Here is a 20,998-nt window from a genome sequence, read left to right as displayed (position 1 = left end):
TATTGCTTTGTTGTTCACCACTTCACTGCTTTACTCTCATGGATGCTGCATTTTTGTTGCTATTATTACTTCCTCTGGATATTGATTGTGCCGCACTCTCAGAAATTGTACTAGGTTCATTGACTTTCAATATGGGAAATGGGAAATAGGAACAGCAATTTACTGAAAGATGGAAATACAGTATAAAATGCAAAAACAGACTTTGCACAATTCTAATGAACTCAAAAGTCAGTATTTGCAAACTCTATCTTCATTCTTAAATATACAACAGATTTTTTGTGAATATGCCAAGTATTCGTTAATAGTCTATCTACCAGAATTCTGAAAAGAAAATCAGAATTCTGAGATTAAAGTCAGAATCACTCTGTGCTCTTCATTTAACAACCTGCTTCTACGTATTTTCCCGATGTGGCACCATTACACCCAATCTTAGGGCAAAATCCAACTTTAATCCCCGAGTTTAAAATAAAAAGGTGTTGTAAAAGGCAAAATAAATGTGTGTGTGTTAGTTAATAATTACATGGACTATTTCACATGATAATAAGTTTGCATACTGTATGTGGGGCAAAACTATTCCAAAGGTTGTGCTCACAGGCAAATGTGACAACTGTGGCTTGGGGCTCAAACATGCACACACATCTTCTTCCATTAAATCTCAGGGACATTAACAGCAGCCTGGGGTCAGTGCTTTAAGTTATGCAAAGAAGGCTTTAAAATGTAACACAAAGTGAAGGGGCTGGAGTTTTAGTAGCACTTCCATTTTCAGCAGGGTGGATGGACTGTGTGTGTGTGTGTGTGTGTCTGTTTCATCTCATAATACAATCTGTAGAGTGCCCACAGTCAAGTTTGTAGGTTCACATCTAACAGTTTTAACTTTTAGAGATTTCCAGTTCCAAAACCTCACAACGCAGAATAAACTGCAACTCAAGAGTTGAGGAAACACTTAAATTATCCAGGGTTGCTATGTTGTTGTTACAAGCTATTCTTCTAACAATAAAATAATTTGAAGCTCAATTACTGCGATCATTCTGTGATACAGTGTGAACAGTATAAAATGCATTTACTTTAAGCACATGTCAACTATATTTGATCTGAACCGTACATTGTGCGCTACTTCTCTACAAGGTGAATATTACAGTTGGGACACAACAGAAAATGCAGAGCCGTGTTTTACCCTGAAGAGCAGGCGAGCGATGACACTTTGTGCCAGATGGAGGGGTGTCCAGAGGTGGCGGTAGAGTGCGGTATCCACCATGCCGGGATCCACGGCACACGAACTCACTTGGAAACCTCCACTCTGCATCTCTTGGTGGAGGTGGAAACTGAATAACACCTGGGCCAGCTTGCTCTGACAGTAAGCAGCATGTGAGGAGTAAGATTGGCTGAATACAGAGAGAGCAAGAAAGAATGTCAATTATTATCCTCCCTATGAAAAAGTAAGAAACTTTTAACACAGCTTTTCCAAAAATCTGATTAAATTATATTAATTCACTTTGCTAACAAACTAAATTCCTCAAAAAAAAAAAAGGAATTAATTAATAAAATATTAATAATTCTGTCCTCAACTATATAATGTGTGTAGTATGATAGAAGCTTAAAATTATTATTTAAATAACATAATATATTTATAATGTCCCCGAAACTTAACAAGGGTATTATAAATGTTATGCTAGGCTTTTGGACTAAAAGAAGTCTGTACTGAGTTAAATCAGCATTTGAGTTTAAGACCTTGGATATTAAACACCAATATATCTATGTAACGACATGATGACGATATTCAGGCTGTTAATACATCTTGACAGCAGTGTTGAGAGCTGGAGCGATACTGATCCAACTGGAACCAACAGTTGTCCACTTGTGCCAAACTGAGATGTGTAATACTGATCTCAGCATAAAGAAGGCAGGTGAGCACAATACACAAGGATGTGAACCGCTCTTCTTAAAGAATATCGAAGGGTTGACTTTATCTTTTTTAATAAAGCGCTTAATGTGAATGTCACACATCATTAAATATGTTTGTGGCTCAATAGTATATGGCTGATAACCACCAAACACTAAAGTGAAAAATTAATGACCACTGTGACAATAGCAATTACATGAAATGACTCAGTTTGCATCTGAAGCAAGCATTTTTAAAGTCTATATATCATTTTAACTATTTATTAGTTTATTATTTGTTATTAACTTCAGGTATTGTGTGCATCAGATGCATGTCTTTGGACATTTGTGTTTGTGTGTACCTACCGGCTATTCAGGTCATTTAGTCTGATCTGTCCGATGCAGTGAGCTGAGGATGAGACGTTGACCACACGAGAGACATGACCCGATTTCCCAGAATCCTTCAGTGTATCCAGGAGTAGCCAGGTCAAAAGGAAGTGTCCCAGGTAGTTCACACCAAAGTGCTGCTCAAATCCATCCTCCGTACGCCCCTCAGGAACCAGCATAACACCCGCTTGACACACACATCCACACACAAATATTTGATACACAAAAAAATGCATTTTAGTATTTCAAATGTGAATTTAATTCAAATGCTACAAGACTAATTTAACATTTTACATAAAAAAGTAATAGAGATAAAACACAAAAAACGCAAAGGTTAAAGTGAAACCCATACATCAGTCAGTAATTTCTGATAGGCAACAATAGGCAAGCAGCTTGGTGTGAAAAAAATCAACTGTGGGAGCAATCATCAGAAAATGGAAGACATACAAGACCACTGATAATCTCCCTCGATCTGGGGCTCCACGCAAGATCTCATCCCGTGGGGTCAAAATGATCATGAGAACGGTGAGCAAAGATCCCAGAACCACACGGGGGGACCTGGTGAATGACCTGCAGAGAGCTGGGACCAAAGTAACAAAGGTCACCATCAGTAACACACTACAACGGCAGGGAATCAAATCCCGCAGTGCCAGACGTGTTCCGCTGCTGAAGCCAGTGCATGTCCAGGCCCGTCTGAAGTTTGCCAGAGAGCACATGGATGATACAGCAGAGGATTGGGAGAATGTCATGTGGTCAGATGAAACCAAAGTAGAACTTTTTGGTATAAACTCAACTCGTCGTGTTTGGAGGAGTTGCATCCCAAGAACACCATACCTACTGTGAAGCATGGGGGTGGAAACATCATACTATGGGGCTGTTTTTCTGCCAAGGGGACAGGACGACTGATCCGTGTTAAGGACAGAATGAATGGGGCCATGTATCGTGAGATTTTGAGCCAAAACCTCCTTCCATCAGTGAGAACTTTGAAGATGAAACGAGGCTGGGTCTTCCAACATGACAATGATCCAAAACACACCGCCCGGGCAACAAAGGAGTGGCTCCGTAAGAAGCATTTGAAAGTCCTGGAGTGGCCTAGCCAGTCTCCAGACCTCAACCCCATAGAAAATCTGTGGCGGGAGTTGAAAGTCCGTGTTGCTCGGCGACAGCCCCAAAACATCACTGCTCTCGAGAAGATCTGCATGGAGGAATGGGCCAAAATACCAGCTACTGTGTGTGCAAACCTGGTAAAGACCTATAGTAAACGTTTGACCTCTGTTATTGCCAACAAAGGTTATGTTACAAAGTATTGAGTTGTATTTTTGTTATTGACCAAATACTTATTTTCCACCCTGATTTACGAATAAATTCTTTACAAATCCTACCATGTGGATTCATGGATTTTTTTTTCACATTCTGTCTCTCACAGTTGAAGTCTACCTCTGGTGCAAATTACTGACCTCTGTCATCATTTTAGGTGGGGGAACTTGCACAATCGGTGGCTGACTAAATACTTTTTTGCCCCACTGTATACAGTATCCAAGGACGCGTGCAGAACATTTCACAGTGTGACTGGATCTGTGTTTAATTCTCAAACTCCCTTTAAATTCAGCCAGGCGACTGCATTGAAATTACACAGCTGCGCAGAGGCTTTCTACTTCTCTCAATAAATATTTGATAAACTTTGTGCAGAGTCCGGCTGCACGCTCATATAACACAAGGACAGAACACAAAGACTCACCATTATTGACCAAAATATTTAGCGGCAGATCCCGTTCTCTGAAGCTCTGGGCGAACTGACGTACAGACTGCAATGAAGCCAAGTCCAGTTTCTTAAACTCCACTGCAATGGACACACACACACACACACACACACACACACACACACACACACACACACACACACACACACACACACACACACACACACACACACACACACACACACATCAGAGCCATTATAAATGGATTAATCCTCCACGACACTTTGCCGGTAAGACATCAAAGAGTGTATTAATCATCTTCTCCAGCGGGCTTGGTGGATTCCTACACTGCAACACTAACAGCACTTCCATTGCTCTATCACATTAACAAACCTAATACTCCCACCAGAACTCCATCAAAGCTCAGCACATTGTTATATCAGATCTAATATGTGATAAGACACAGGTAAGAGATCAGCTTCTCTCATCAAAACATGAAGGGGGACTGCTGGCTTTAGTAAGCTCAAGTGTCTGCACGCTCACAGAAACACTGATTTAAAAAAGCTTGACAAACCGAGCTTTCCTGGAATATATAAAATTTTAAGTAATAAAATAATAATAAAATTCTCAAATCTGTTCATCAAAAAGGGATATGTCATTCTGTTTGGGGGTTGATCAACGAGACCTACTTTTTCCACGGTCAAAGCTCTGTGGCTCCAAACACAAAGTTACCTCAGCATCCCTTATTAAATGGCCAGCCAGGTAACAAACCTGTGACATCATACCTTAACTAAACCACTGAGATACCCAAGGTGCGGCAGGGTTTATTGTAAAATAGTAACAGACTGGTGACAAATTAAAGGAACAAGAGCCCCTCCAATGAGAGCATCTTGTGGCTCTGCTATGCTGTGAGGGGTATTTTGCTTGCACAGTTTAGGTCCACTTGTCCTTTAGAGGGAAATCAATACAAATCTGTTCTGACTGATCACCTTTCTCCCATGCTGAAGCCTTCTATTCTGATGGGAGAAGGATAATTTTTTCCCAGGATGACAATATATTCCACGGGGTATTAAAGGTCATTGAACGTGTTGATTACGAAAAAAATGTCAAATGTATGATATGGCTTTGAAAGCCCACAGGTCTCAACCCAAGTGAGCACTATGCAGGAGAATTTGAAATATATTAGACAACATTTTCCACCACCATCAACATCAAAATGCCAAATGAGCTGTTTTGATCTGCACAGTACCATGAAAATGTTCATCAAATATGCATTCAAGAAGCTCTTCAGGCTAAACAAGCCATTTAACTGCCCTGATTAAAAGTTCTACTGCTTTTTATTCTGCACTTGAACAGATATCATAATGAGGCATATATGACTGTCATGCAATGTATTAAATAGTGCAAAATCTCTGTATAGTAATACCTTTTTAATGGTGGGTAATATAGAAATGACCCCTAGTGGTCACTTCTCTTGTTTATCGGGAATAGTTTTATGTTGTCTTTCCCAATTTTTGTGGTGCTTCTGCTTCATTTAATGGTGCAAAAAAAAAAACAAAAAAACAAAAACTTTCTTCTTTTTTACAGACTCTACATTTGTAGAATGACCTTCCCACTGCAGACACGACTGCTGACTCACTTCTAATCTTCAGCAGCAAATTGAAATCTCATTCCAGCAAGAAATGTTTTAAATTGTTCTTTAACCCTCTAACATCCTCTGTGTGCATTTCTCAGCACTTCAGGATGGGAAATATTCTTGAAAAGTAAACAATCCTGTTCTATTAAATGCTAAAACAGAAATCCTATTTTGGGTTCACTGGCTTAAAGCAACAGAGAAATGAGTTGATCACAGAAATGTGAAACCCAAAATATACACAAAAACGAATACACTACTCTAATAGCAAAGTAATATACACTAGTGCTCCCATCACATTATTGTTTTTCTTACTCTGTGCAATCTGCAGACTCATAACTCTACATGGCTGAAATTGTTTTGCATTTTTTGTTGCCAGTGGAATCCATCATGTCTCTTTTTTATCTTTGTGTCATTAATATTTAATAATGTAAATGTAAATTTTAAAAATGCAAAATTATCAGGAAATATGTCGTCCTTAGCAGGTCTTTATTTTAGGTAAATACCTAACCTTAACACATGGCATACTACTGTGTGTCATTCATTTGAACAAACTAAGCCAAAATGCAGAAGCAGTGTGTGGAAAAACTAAGTTAACCCCCTGATTCAAAAGCCTGCAGAACATCTTTAGCAGCAATAACTTAAGGTCACTGTTTTCTGGACTTTACAACGCTGTTTTATGTCATTGAGGTTTGCAGGCATTTATAACGTTTTTAAGCTCCCACCATAGCAGACAGCAGATGAGCAAAATAGTAAAACATCTTCTTTCATTGAGGTGATCACATTTTCTGCTCATCAATTAATTAAGTGCATCTGATTAGAAGCGCCTGGCTGCTACTTACCTTCTTAATTTGGATGGAAACAGAATCGGGGTTAGATAATAAATAAATCATGACATGGTGTAACAGGCCGTCTTTTATACTTCATTTGAGGTTGTATTGATCTAATTTTAAGACTAGCTAAGGACAGATTGTGTTTTTATTATATCTTGAGATATATAAGATATATAAGCCTATGATTACAGTGAGAATTTGAAAGTAGAAGCTTACACATTCTGACAAGCAAGACTCAAGCTGCACGAAGCCTCGGGATTATTCACATGGTTTGGCCTTGCATTTTTTAATAGCACTGTCAAATTATATCCCTCAATTCAAAGTAAAGCCTTGTGCCTTTCAAATATCTATAAAATAATATATTGTTTCCTTTAGAACTCAAGTAAGCCTCTAACGTCTCAAATATAATGGACAAAGACAGGAGGAGGACAGAGAGAACACAGGGAGGACGAGTTGATGGAACTGATAAAGAAAAGGGCTGCTGAGACAGATGAGAGTGCAGCTGTTCCTGATGAAGGTCTGATAGCAGTCTTATCTCCAAGCCACGCTACTCACCTCCTGCTGACTGTGTGTGTCTGAGAGAAAAAAAAGAAAGAAACGAAGAGAAAATAATAAGAACAAACCCGGTGTGTGCAGCAGAGTGACCGCGAGCACAAATTTGACTTAGTAAGAGTGTGTGCTTATGTGCACCTGAAAACAGGTGCACGTGTTGCAGGAGAATTGTGTGTGCGTGTATGTCTGTGTGTGTGCCATGCCCGTCAGTCCTCTCTTGTCATCTTGAATGGGGCCTCTCGAGACTGAGCCCTTTCAGAAAACCCAGTCGTATTTAGAAAGCCCACTGGGAGTGAAATGCCATTGATCATGCGTGGGCCTGCACCCTAGGATTTTCTATAACACTCAGGCTCCTTGACTCAATCGCTCAACACTGTGATTGTATTTTATGTCTTGAAACACGACGTGATGAAAAACCTTTGGAGGCGTTGTACCGGATCTACTCACTGACTCATTCACTGTTTATCTTAAATGAGCTGCAACTTGTCAAATGTGGAGGAACCAAACTAAGTAAAGTGGTTTTAGTGAGATAATAAAGTGGTTAATTTTGTATTACTCCTGAATAGTAGATGACAAAGATAATAAATAAATCAAGAAAAGATGACATAAGTTTGTTTCTGAGCAAAAAGTCATGAAAATAACCATGAAAGTCCTCCATGAAGAGCGATTACCAAGGTTTGTGATTCTGCCTATAAAAAGCAAACACCTTACCTGGTTTAAATTCACTCTCTTTGCCCTTCAGGGATGTCTCCCTGTGCCGTTTCACTATCGACCTGTACTTGTGCAGAGAGCAAACATGACTTCTTTGTTGAAGTAAACTACAGCTGTGGGGGGGGGGGGGGGGGGGGGAGTTTTCACAGGACTCTATGTAATCATGTGAAAAACTAAGGTTACCCTTACTACTTCCATACTTGATTAACTGATCAACTGACCATAAGCTGAGTTTTGGCAGTTTGCTGGTCTGAAGTATTCAGCTCTGTCAAAACAATCTTTCAGTGAGTGGACCGACTATAAAGGCCTCAGTTAGTTTTTAAATGTTAAAGTTCATGACAACTGAAGTAAAAAAAGACTGAACAAGTGCAGCTTGTTTGGAAGAGTTCCCAGAACAAAGCCTCTTCTCTCTAAAAAGAACACGGCAGCACGGCTTAGGTTTGCAAGCTGGCAGCCGAAAAAACACACAAGGCTCCTAAACAATGTCCTTTCGGCGGCATTGCCATAATACACAGCACCACGTCTGGCCAAAAACAAAGAGCATATGAGTTCCTGCTTGCTGGATTTGACTCCCAAATCTTAATCCTCTTCCTAAAAATGAAATTGAAGTTGGCAATTTTACACAGTGGAACAGAACATATATGGTAATCAAGTACAAGCAGTAAGAGTGGGACATCCAGAGAGTTATTCAAATGTAGTAGGAGCAGCAGAAGTGGTCCACAGGTGGACATTGAAACGACCCTGTCTTTCAAGGTGACAACACTCTAATTTAAATTAGATGAAGTTGTACTTTTTATATGTGGAGGTACATTGTACATTACTATATTCTAAAATTAGAATATTTATTCAATGCAGATAATCTGTATTTTATCTCTACATTTTCTGGCTTTGCATAATTTAGCCTCTTATCCGTTCCATTAATGTAATTTGCAATTTCAAAGTATGAAATTGTCCCTCATTTTAATCTTTTCTTTTGGATTAACTCACTAAAACTGCTGCTCTACAGTACTTCTATTTTCAGTTTAATGAGATTGCCTCAGTTATCTAAACAGACGTGCATGTGGCTATACAGCGAGCTGGTCATATAGCATGACACTGGTGCAGAATTGGTGCATGTGCATAATTAAAAACCAAAAAGTATTGAAAACAGTCAACTTTGCTATGAGAATAAGGTTGGAAGACGATGACGGGACTCAGTTCCAGTAAAAGCTGCCAAAGCTGACACAGGCAGGTCTAAAATAATTAGTAAAGTAATTTTAATGCTGATTTTAAATGTGACAAAATGCCTTAAATCACAATCTCAGACCTTTTTAAAATAAAGACATTTCCACATGTTACAGCAGGGAAAGCACAAGTGTAAATAAGTAAAAGATAATAATAACAGCTGACTTCTAGTTATTCACAGCCAAGAATTACTGTAACTTTAAAAAACACCATAAATAATTTATATCTGCATATGAAATAGTTCTGAAACAAGATGAAGGCATTACTTACAATTAGTTTCATACAAACAGTAACACATTTGTACTATGCTTCATTTTTGCCTACAAAAAACACACAACGACCCTTGAACGTTAGGTTTCACGTGTATGAATTGAAGTCTTAAGGGGATCAAAAGTCAAAGGATGGTTTCATGGCAGAGCAGCCATTTCTAACGTTGCTTTTAAAGCTTGTGAACTGTCACCTTCCCTTTCCCCTTTTTCATCTCAACCAGCTGCTCTTAGAGTCCCAAGTGGATGGAAAGGCACAATTGTGTCTGTAATTTTGAACACTAAATGTGATTAGAAATGGGTTCTGCCACATCAGTGCACAATCAGAGTAACTACAGTAGCATAAGAGCTACCGAAAAAAATAAAACCCTTTCTGATTGAAAGTCCTTTGGTAACATTTTAAACTGAATTTCCAAAAAAAAAACAACAACTGTTTAGCAGAGGTGCTAATTCTATTTTTTGCAATTTTATGTATTTATTTTGGGATGAGCGTAATCTAAAATTACAAAATTAAAGGGAAATTCAAAGCATCTTTTTTTTTTACCACCCATCACTATAATGGCCATATCAGCCAACAAACAAACAAACCAGGAAAAATAAATGTTGAGCCTAATGGATCCAAATTGGACTGAATGTTGAGGTATATGCCTGACCTACATGTATTTGAGAAGAGCAGGCTGCCTCCTCAAAATGTAGGTTAATTTGTAAAGGTAATGTGATTCATGCTGTTGTTTGGAGACACGCTATCAATATATCTCTATATCTGTTATAGCCGTATATATTTAGCAATATTAAGCGATAGCAACATCAGGAAGAATGAACATGAGTAGCTTGAGAAATACCAAGGGAGGAGCCAGAGCAGCTACTGCAGATCGGGAAGGTAAAGGCTACAGTGGTCCCTGTGATCCCCAAACTGAGAGAGGAGCTCCAGTAGATTCCAGGAATAACATCCGAGATATCTCTCCAGGAGAGAGCTGTTCTAGGAACAGCAAAGATGGTGCACAGGGCATATCTGTGGTCTGACACATCAGACGTTTTCTTCACTCGCAGCTTTTACCTTTAACAACACTCTAAATTACTCCAAAGGGCCCAATCCCTAAAAGTGAAGGTTGGGTCCGTAGCACTAGCTTACCACTATCAAAAAATTACATCAGCAACACAAAAAGCTGAAACAAAAGGTGCTTGTTCTTTGGAGTTTCTGTAGTAATTGCAAACGGCTGAAGGAAGCACTATCTTCATGTGGCTTGTGGTTAACCCTTTAAGACCTACCATAGAACCAAGTCCGCCAGAGCTTATATTATATTTTTACATGTTGTAGTGCCATTTTTGGAACCATTTCAAGTTAATATACATCAATACAACCATTATAGCCCAAATTTTAATAGTGAGTAATTAATTTAGTGCAATATGAGTTCGAAGCATCCCAGAAACGACACAGAAAGTCATAAAGTCAAACATAACTTTTAAAAACACCAGTATAGGCTCATAAGGCCCTGATAGTAAAAAACTACATTTCCGCAAAATGACGTCACTTCCGGTTTCGGGCAGGTCATGGCGGACATGCGATAGTTCGTGCTGATGGACGTAGGAAGTGTTACAAACAGCTGATCGGATCGGCAAAGCGTGTTTCTGGAATATTATGTTTTTGTTGCTGCAAGTGCTTTTTATGCAGTTTTTGCAAAGCTATATGTGGAAGGAAACTGTGACTTAGGACAAGCTGATGGCATAAGATGTAAGTACAACTCCTCCGGTTTCATGTGCAAAAACAATTATTGCACTAGCTTAAGTGGTTGCAGTGCTACTTTTTATGCAGTTTTTGCAAAGCTATATGTGGAAGGAAACTGTGACTTAGGACAAGCTGATGGCATAAGATGTAAGTACAACTCCTCCGGTTTCATGTGCAAAAACAATTATTGCACTAGCTTAAGTGGTTGCAGTGCTACCGGGACGTAAAAATAGTTACGCAAAACGGAGCATGCCCGCTCCGACCAGCTTTAAAGGGTTAATGTAGATTACAAGTAGCTTGTGACACCAGTATACAGAGAATCTAAGAGATTTTGTACCTAAAACCTAAAACTAACATCGTATATTTTTATGAGACTAATACAGAAAACAAAAACAGTGTTTATACTATTGATTTAGCCTGAATCAAATCATGACAAGCAATTGAAAAGCTGTTCAGTTTAACTTAAACTTATACTAGAAAGGAGACAAAAAATTAGTAAGTGAATTAAAAACGTGCAAAAATTTCTTATGCTTTCATTTACCATGAATATTGTTAGGCTAGCTGCTCCAAACTCAAAGTGATTTTGCTCTAATTAATCCTGTCTGAACTAGCATGCTCCAACTGTGATTAGAATATGTAGGCTAGGCATGCAATAGAAATGTCCATTCAAATTTCATTCTGACATGCTCTGCTGCAAAGCTACAGTCAACACAGTATGTCTGGAGTGGCTAAATTGCATTGTCATATCAATCCAGGAAATTATAGAGGATCTGGGGGTTCTGGTTGCCATTTTTCTGCAAAACATTGCAGAAATGTGTGTGTGTATATATATATATATATATATATATATATATATATATATCTTACAAACACTAATTCCAGTCTAAATCATGATCGGCAGGTAATGATTATGTGATTCACCTCGTGCCCAACTTGCAATATCACAGTAAACCTCCCTCCATTCCCAAGCATATTCTTAAGTGTTATTTTTCATTCAGTTTCTTGGCCAAACAACTCTAAAAGAGCAACACAGTGAAAAAGAAAAAAATTATGTCAGGACAGCCTGTTTCTCTTACCCCAAATCCTCCCTTTCCACCTGGCTCTAACATGCATCTTGTGTCCCGATTTTGACTACAGTAGATTTGATTAAGCTGGATTACACCTAAATCTGATATTAAAATGCATCAGTGCCAAACACATTAAATTTCTCTTCTGCTAGACAACAGGCCGGAGATCTTGCATTACTCAGTGCTTTAAAGGTGACAGTAAATACCTTGGCATGAAAAGCCTGATTTTTGCATTGCACTCATTAGTTTCATTATTTATTTAAAATATTTTGTTCTTAATATACCACAGTATAGAGTCAAGTCATAAATTCCCTTGAGTTTCTAACCAATCAGCTCTACCCATCAACAATATTTTCTGACTAAAAAGATAAATGAACCATCTTCCCCGAAGGATACATCTTACGGGACCCGGGGGGGGGGGGGGGGGGGAGGAATATAAATAGTTTGACTTTAAATCTGATAAACAACAAAGTGAAATTCAAGAGTATTAGGACTGGGCAGCCTGCCAGTCTTAGCTCCTCCACAGACGTTTTTATTCGGCTGATGTAGGAGAGAGGGGGCTGGCTGGTCGAGTCCAGCGTGCAGCGCTAATGGGACGTTGCTTTTCAAGACAGCTGTAAATGTGAATATGTGGCTACTGTGAGTCAGTTTCACACGGACCAAAAAAGAAATCACAGAAATGCTCAAAACTAATTGCTGTTCAAAATTATTCACAATATCACGCTTATAACCACGTAACAATCCCTGAGGTACAAACACGCACTAACAAGGTCAACCTTGTATGAACATCCCATTGCACTTAAATTCTGTTTAGAGTTAAAGAGCTTAGGTAAAACAACAATGTTTTTTGTAAGAAGGCAGCAGCTGCGTTACCTAAGCTGGAAGAAATTTGAATGTGTGCTAAGCAGACAGACAAACACACATAGGGTCCCCTGTTTCACACTGCTAATCTAGGCCTTTGGTTTGAGGCACAATGTGTTACTTTCAAGTGCACCGTGACTAAAGTTAGTGGGCAGACAGCGCTGCCTGTGGCAAAACACAGAAATACCCTGCATCTCCCAGTGTGTGTGTGTGTGCGCGCATGTTCATAATTTAAAGTAAAAGCCTCTAAGCTTCATTGTCTCGCGCCCAGGTGCAGTCCAAAATCATTAGCATGTTTCATAGGATTTTGCTAGAGGTTTCCAAGGGACATTACCTCTTTAGAGTGCAAAATGTACTGCTACATGATTCCCAATAGACCAAAAACACCTTTACACATTAAAACAAATGTTAAAAATCCCTCAGCTTACAAACACTTGAATAACATCACTGAATAGTGAAATGCATGGTCCTGAGGCTGTGTGACACCTTTCAAAAGAGCAGACAGTTAGTAATACATAAACTTTACTGAAGAACAATGCTTTTTTCGTCTTGGTCGTGGAACACTCGCCAGCTCTTTAACCTCTTAAGTATACTTGAGGGTGTGTGGGAATTTGCCAAGCAACTCTACAAGTATTTTGTAGACTTAAAAGTATTTAACTATATCCCTCGGGGTGTCCTCTGGTGGATTTCTCTGAAGTATGAAGCATCATGCCCATTGTTACAATCGCTCACAGTCAGAGCCTGGTCTGCATTGCCGGCAACAAGTCAAACTTGTTTATGGCAGAGTTTCTAGACGCAACCAAAATTCCTAGGATGCACTTTTTTGGTGGCCTTAGACTCACGTTTGCTTTTTACAGATGATTTGGTAATCAGTCGGGTTGATCTACTACATTCCCACCCTCACCTTTGCCCACCAATGGCACGTAGTAACCAAATAAATTAGACTGCAGATACAAGCAGCAGAAACAAGCTTCCTGTGAAGTGGTCTGGGCTCTCCCTTTAGAGGTAGGATGAGGAGCTCAGTCATCCAGGAGGGACTTAGAGTAGGGCCACTGCTTCTTTGCATTGAAAGAAGCCTGTTGAGGTGGTTTGGGCATTCGGCCAGGATGCCTCTGGGTGCCTCCTAGGCGAGGTGTTTTGGACATATCTAACCAAGAGGAGAATCTGGAGCAGACCCATGAAACGCCTGGGAGATTATGTCTCTCAGCCAGAATTGGAACATTTTAATGTCCCCCCAGAAGAGCGGGAGGCAGTGGCCAGGGAGAGAAAGATCTGGACATATCTGCTCAGACTGCTCCCCTCAGAATCTGTACCCAGTAAGTCGTAGAAAATGGATGGACTGACCTATAATATACTGTCATTTATGGAAACCTGTTTCTTCAGTAGAATTGTTTCAGTGTTTTAAAAAATGGATTAACAACCAGAATGTGTTATCTACATTTAGGGTGCTTTTTGTGTAACAGGAATTTTGCTTTTATAAAGAAGGCATGAAAAAGATTGCTCACCACAGCCCCATAAAAAACTGCTTTTTAAACGGCCAATTACATTATATATCTATATATAAAATCTGAGGGCATAAAGTAATTCTACAATAATGTGCAAAAATCTTGAGCCACTCATCATTTCTTTATATTTTTATAGGAAAATTGGAAAAATATACAGTGATTTATTGAGATTTTTTGAAAACCTGAACTCTTGTAGGCAATCCTTGACTGATATTGTTCCATTTATATAGATGGATGGAGGATCCCCAACACCACAGACTAAATAACCACAGCCCCACCCCACAACAGACCCTCCACTGTGTTTTACAGATGTTGCACATCCTCACTGTTGTACCTCTGTCTCCTGACCTCCTCTGTTCATACTGACGACAATTTGAACCAAAGATTTCGGATTTATGCCTCAGCCATTTCTTCCCGTTTCTTTTCTTTACAAATGGCTTCTTAAAAGCCATTCTCCCACTAAGACCATTTTTGATGAGTCTTCAGCAAACAGTAGATGGATCAACTGAAGTGCCAACTGCTTTTTTCTTAAGCACAAGACTTTGAAATATTGTTCACATGCTGTAGAAAATGTTTTAGGCCTGCCACATCTTCTTTTTACATCCATTTGTCCAGTTTCCTGATATTTTTTAAGGACATAGTACACATGATGCCAAGACATGACAAGTTTTCAGCAAATAGCTCTTAAGGAATTATCCCGTTGGTCACATTGAGCAAAAATACAAATTTAAGCCTGTCCAACTATGTTTTGCCATTTTTCGTTAGATTCAACTGAAGAAACTGTGTTTATGTGACAGGCGTCTAGTAAAAAAGTAAGTGTTAAGTGGCTTAACAAACAAACAAACAAATCCTCTGAGAATTAGGTACAGGGACTGCACGGAAAATGAGTGAAAAAGCAGCCAATGTCAAAAAGCCTGAAGAACAGTTTTTTTAAATGTGTCCTTGGAAGCAAAATATAAAGTAATGAAGGGTGGCTCAAGACTTTTGCGCAGTGCTCTACATTGAGATTGTGAAATAAAACACTTTGCCACTCGTGACACCTTGAAACACCCTAAGGGACCTGGACTTGTCTAGCCAAGTCCCCAGTTAGAGAATTACCTCCACAGCCTATGTATTATGAGCTGTCTCCCATTTCTCATAACAGACAAATGTACACACGCTGGGAAGGATGCCAAAGGGCATTTGGACAGAGATGTTTAAAGCTCCTGCCTCACATACTAATGAGAATCCATTACTGTCTCATTCAAATAGTCTCAAACACACACACACATACGCATACACAATCAGCACATTCTCATTCAGTGCATAAGCATCTGGCTACAGACACCCCCTTGTCCCCTATGCTTCAGTGCCTGCCAATTACAAAAGAAGTAATCAATTCCACCACGGCTCCGTCCTGGGAAATCGACTTCAATGACACCGGCTACATGGCCGCTGTCTCTGTACCTGACAGCCACTTACACACAAGCAGGGACCCAGTCAACCAGCCTTCTGTTGCTCTTCAGTGCAAGGCCAAGCAAGATAAACCAGATCCCCCTTCCCAACTGGAAGCATTAGCTCTAAATACTGTACCATATTTCATGGTCATCATGAATGACAATTTAGTATGTCTAAAGAAGTGTTTTACCCATTGGAATCTGACAAAAAGGACATTTTCGCCTGCACACACACTTATTGCTTTGCAACTGAAGGCCGGCCGTTTGCAGGCAATCCAGGGTCTGGTTGCCTAGGTAACCCTCTAATGTATTTACTGCCAGATCATAAGTCAAACAGCAAAATTCTTCATTCGCATTGTTATGACTTGTTTCAATTGCTTGCCTGGAATTACTGGCCCATTTCCCGTCACCAGCAGTTATTTAGTGGAATGTCATTTACTTTCTATGGTGTCTCGTTGTGGCATCGTTTCATGCATGCGCACGGTTTTAATATTAGTTTTCATGTGCTACATGTCCATGTCCTCTACAAAGTGTTCACGATTTACCTTAGAAGCATCTCAAGAACAAATGAAGAAACACAGGATAAACCTGTAAATGTATTTTTTATACAAATCCTATAAAGTTTGTTGTTGACAGGACAAACAGCGTACAGCTTTTGTCTGCTAGCTCAAGGTCCCAAAAGCTTAAAACTCACAGTAAGTGCAGTAAATAAGCATGAGCGTATCGTCAATGGTCAGGTATTGGAAAAACTGGAAACATTTGAACATACAGTATCATTACACAGTGTAATGGTGTAGCTAACCCAAAGTGTTTTTAATAGCTTTGGACAAATGTGGCACTACCACACACGTTCTGGATCCAAAAACAAGTAAAATGACTACATTGTTTTAGTTTTTAAGAAGATTTTTTTTAATAAAAAATATTAAAAAACTGTACATTTATAAAGGAAAACATAAGTAGCTCTAGTATGCCTCAAATATTACAGACACTATCTAAAACCTGATTTTGCAAGCGTACCAATCTTGGAACACCTCTTTAATAAAACAGCAACTGACGCACCTTACGAGGTGGTAAAATCTCAAGGCTATTTCGTACAGTCTTCTTAGTCACGGCACTATAGTGGAATTTACGGTGATGTGAAGGTCAGCCGAATCAATTTCTCAACATGGGATTTAAAAAGAGAACCCTGTAAGCTGTTGTCGATGAAGTGATATATCTCTACTATTATTTGTCTCTTCCCATTTTCATCACCACCTCTGTGTTTCCCATCTTCTTCCACCTCCTGATTCTTTTTTCCTATTTTATTTAGAAAAAAAAGCTGGTACAGCTAATGATTTAGCACTTTTTATCATTATCTTCACATCCTTTTGCATCATTTTCCTCCTCATGTTCATTACAGTGGATCTACAACACTCCTGACACTGTATGTATGTGCGGTTGTGTGTGTTCAGGTTTACCTGCAACTGTGAAATCATGTGTGTATGTTTGGTAAAGACTGGAAAAAAGCCTACGGGGTAGACTACAGCAGCTCTTTCCTTTATCTTCAAACAGCGGCTTGCTAAAACAACAACATTTGTGCGTACGCATGCGTGTGTCTGCCTGCGTGTGCATGCGTTTAATGTTTGCAATGTTACCTTTGGCCTCTTTGTAGTGTTCACAGATCCTTCTGACAGCTGCAAGACCCTCCTGCTCATCTCTCCCACCTCAAAGAGAAGGAAACACACACAAACACACACAAATGAATACAATATATGACGAGACCTTGGAGGCTTTTTATAAAAAAATACAGGTTTCCTTTTTTTTGTCAGTCTTTCATCTTATAAAAACACATTTCCAAGAAAGGTTCTTCGAATGAAAGAACACTCAGTGCAAAAATTTAGCCCTTCAGAAATTAGGAAAATTAACAAGGCTTCTGATTCAATACATCTACTTTTTCAGTAAAGACTTTAAATGCAAGCCTGTAAAGAAAGTATAATATTATTAAAAGCATGAGTTATTATGAAAGTACCATCTAACTTCAAACAAGCTATATGAGGACACTTCACCAAAGAGATTTTAGCCAAAGAAAAACTACCTTAAAAAATGTGATTTTTCTTTGGCTAAAATCTTTTAATGCTTGCAAAGTCAAACAGCAACATTCTGAATATGAAATCAGTCAAAAGATACTTTTTTGCACCATCACTGGATCCAGGCAGCATAGCCAGACAGGAAAGTGGGGAGCACACTTTTATAATAATAAGTATTTTGATCCCAAAAATATCAGAAGAAATATCAGAGTGCCGCATATTTTAAAAAGCTATTTGGTAGAAGCAAAATAAATGGGTAAAATATGGTGCTTAAGGAATTTATTAGACCACAATCCAATATAATGTTTATACCACAGCTGCCCCAAAGTTTCTACAACGTTTCTGCAATGATTTATCAACCAGGATGCACAAGCTCCTCATTCTTGTTATTCAGGAATTTTCCAATTCAGTGTTTTACAAAAAATAGCAGAAAATATAGTGATGCATATTATTAATTTTTGCTTAAGATGCCAAATTACAGTAATTTACTTGCATTCCTGAACACCAAAATTTGTTTTAGTATATGAATGCTATGCTTGACTAATTTCTGACTTGTCAGAGAATTCCAGTCTGCCTCAAATTTAAGCAAAAAATGAAAACTGGGTTTGTTATTTGCCTGATAAACAATCACGTCATTTTGTGTTCTGAATATTTCTTTCTTTGAAAAAATTTGTGTTTTCTTGTTCTATGACAGCTGGTCTAATAAATTTGTTAAGCATCCTACCTGTTTTATTATACTTAGTGGGGGAAAATGAGATTCATACAGTGCTCAGTGACAACTGAAAATGGCGTGTAATACCATCTACAACATCAGATCTGAGTTATAAACTCATAAACACAAGACCTTTAAACACACTGATCCACAGCTCTCTATTTTGGTTCCATATTGAATGCACTGTTCAGATTAATTTACATGCTCCAGCAGCACAAGACAAAATATGCAGAGAGCTACATATCATGTGCTGCCTTCTAAGATCATTGTAATAAATATATTATCCCCATATTAACAATATCATTTTAATACACCAGTTCTCACAGTGAAAAAGTCCATGATATGCTCCTATCATAGTTAAAGGCATTTTCCTTTCACAGTGCAACAGGAGCAAGGGGCTGTAACAGCTCTTTCATAAAAATAATCTACCACACACCCTATGCCGAACGTAGGGTAAATTAAGGAACTTAATGTCCTGTCATTTAGCTCAATTCAATTTCCACGGTGTTAAAAAGATGACTGTTGCTATCGTTAGATGTAGCCGGATGACTAGACACGCACAAACTTGTACACACAAATAGCCTATTTGCACACGCTCATTTCCGCTTTGCTCACACACATAGACACACTTATCTTGGATTATCACATAGACCTTTTCAAGGGCACAGCATCATGTACCCTGATGCACCGCTGTTCAGGCAGGGCTGAAGGATGCAGCTTCTCTGAGTGACGTGCCACAAACACTCACATTCAGGACAGGAACAGCCTGATCTCACACAAACAGATTTTTTTTTTCCAAACGCACTAGTGCCCCTCTAGCAGGCTTCTCTGCCCATTTGCCAACACTCACTAAGAACGCTGCATATAATTGAATACACATCTCTTCACAACTGCTTCTGGACAAAGCTCTTCTTTAAAATAGCTACTGATTAAAAGACGTGCCCCAAGGAAATAGTTTGCCTACTAAATATTTTGGGATGAGAGTTGAAAAAGTAACCTAATTAATTCACAGACATATTCTTGCTGCAACTCAACAAATGGATAAACTGAGCAAGACCTGGAATAATAGTTAACCGTAAACTGCCAACTACTGACAATCTCATGCATGCATGGGGACCTGTTGTGCTTTCCCCATAAACATTATAAAAGATGGACATAGAGTCTGGGTCTGAAAACTGAAACCAATGTGGAAGTGCTTTAAATCTGTAATTTATTTAATGGCCTCCAAGGAGCAACACCTGTGGTTATACAGACTTGTCATCCTATAGAACTCTATAGAAAAACAGCTTTCTGACACAAGCTTTTCTGCTGAGTTTATGGGCTCAGTCACTCAATTTGGGTCAAACTTAATAAAAATTATGGTCCATTTTGTAAATCTCAGAGACACTGTGGAGGACAATCTGGATAGCAACAAGTTTGATGAAATTCTAACCAATACTCTTTTTTTGAATTGGGAATGGATGTACAGACGCTTAATCACAGCATAAACTAAAAATACTTGTTAGTCAAAGCTCTGTCACGGCACGGTGCGCCGGTGTGTTAGAGCAGTGCCCAAGAGCAGACACAGGCAAGGAGACGTAACATGACTTTAACAAAAGGTGAGCCTTTATTATGGCTGAACAGAGGGCAAAACAAAAGCTAAGACGAGTGCTGGCAAGACAACTAAACTGACTGTGAAAACCTATGACACTGAACACTATACAAGACTATGAAACTGTGATAAAGCTATGAAACTTCGAAAACTAATTCTATGACTGTGACTATGAGAACGGTGACGACTATGACAAGCCATAACTGGGAAGGTTACACAGACGACGCGACAAAGACTGACTGAAACACAGAGACTAAATACCCACAGGGATGATTAGGGGAAGTGGAAACACATGAGGGAGAACAGCTGACACACATGAACCTAATGACAGGACAGGGGAAGTGAAACTAAATACAATAAGCAAGGAACACCGGACTCTTTCAAAGTAAAACAGGAAACATGGAGACTTAGACATGATGCAAACCTGATAACAAGAACCACACAGACATGAAGCATGACAGGTAGACACACGAACCAGGGACGCTTAGTACAGGGGAGATGACATAAACAACTAAGAAACAAAGGACTAAACAGCAACCTAGAAATTAACTAGATGAGTTAAACTAGAACACGAATGAATACAAAAGAAACATAAAAACTCAAACACTGGGTCACACGACCCAGTACTGTGACAAGCTCAGGCTTTATGCTGCTTTAAATGCTCAGTTTCCAAGTTTTCCTTTCTTCTGCTCTTGGATCTGTATGATGATACAGAGAAGGATTAACCTTAATATGTCACCTCAGGCAGACAGCTCTGGATTTAAGCGGCAATTCAAGTGGCTCCATTCACCTGCCATTCAAACCTTCTGTTAGTGAGTAACAGCCAATCACAAAAGGATTTCTCACTTAA

At 39.0% G+C, this 20,998-nt stretch overlaps 1 protein-coding gene across 4 annotated transcripts in view; it reads right to left on the bottom strand.

The window, feature by feature from the left end:
• LOC113007751 (polyprenol dehydrogenase) overlaps positions 1-20,998 on the bottom strand; it is a 53,557-nt gene that overhangs the window by 7,613 nt on the left and 24,946 nt on the right. For 3 of the 4 annotated variants that reach the window (XM_026144651.2, XM_026144649.2, XM_026144652.2), the window contains 4 exons: positions 17,414-17,482; positions 4,004-4,105; positions 2,245-2,452; positions 1,175-1,382 (listed from right to left, as the gene is read on the bottom strand). In XM_026144651.2, coding sequence (XP_026000436.1) covers positions 1,175-1,382; positions 2,245-2,452; positions 4,004-4,105; positions 17,414-17,482 — 587 coding nt within the window. The remainder of the gene's footprint in view (positions 1-1,174; positions 1,383-2,244; positions 2,453-4,003; positions 4,106-17,413; positions 17,483-20,998) is intronic. The other variant, XM_026144650.2, reaches the window with a different exon arrangement.

Source organism: Astatotilapia calliptera, chromosome 16 (assembly GCF_964374335.1).
Source record: "Astatotilapia calliptera chromosome 16, fAstCal68.1, whole genome shotgun sequence".
NCBI classification, from domain to species: domain Eukaryota; kingdom Metazoa; phylum Chordata; class Actinopteri; order Cichliformes; family Cichlidae; genus Astatotilapia; species Astatotilapia calliptera.
The sequence above is the reverse complement of the archived record's forward strand: the minus strand, read 5'-3'. Positions and strand labels throughout refer to the sequence as shown.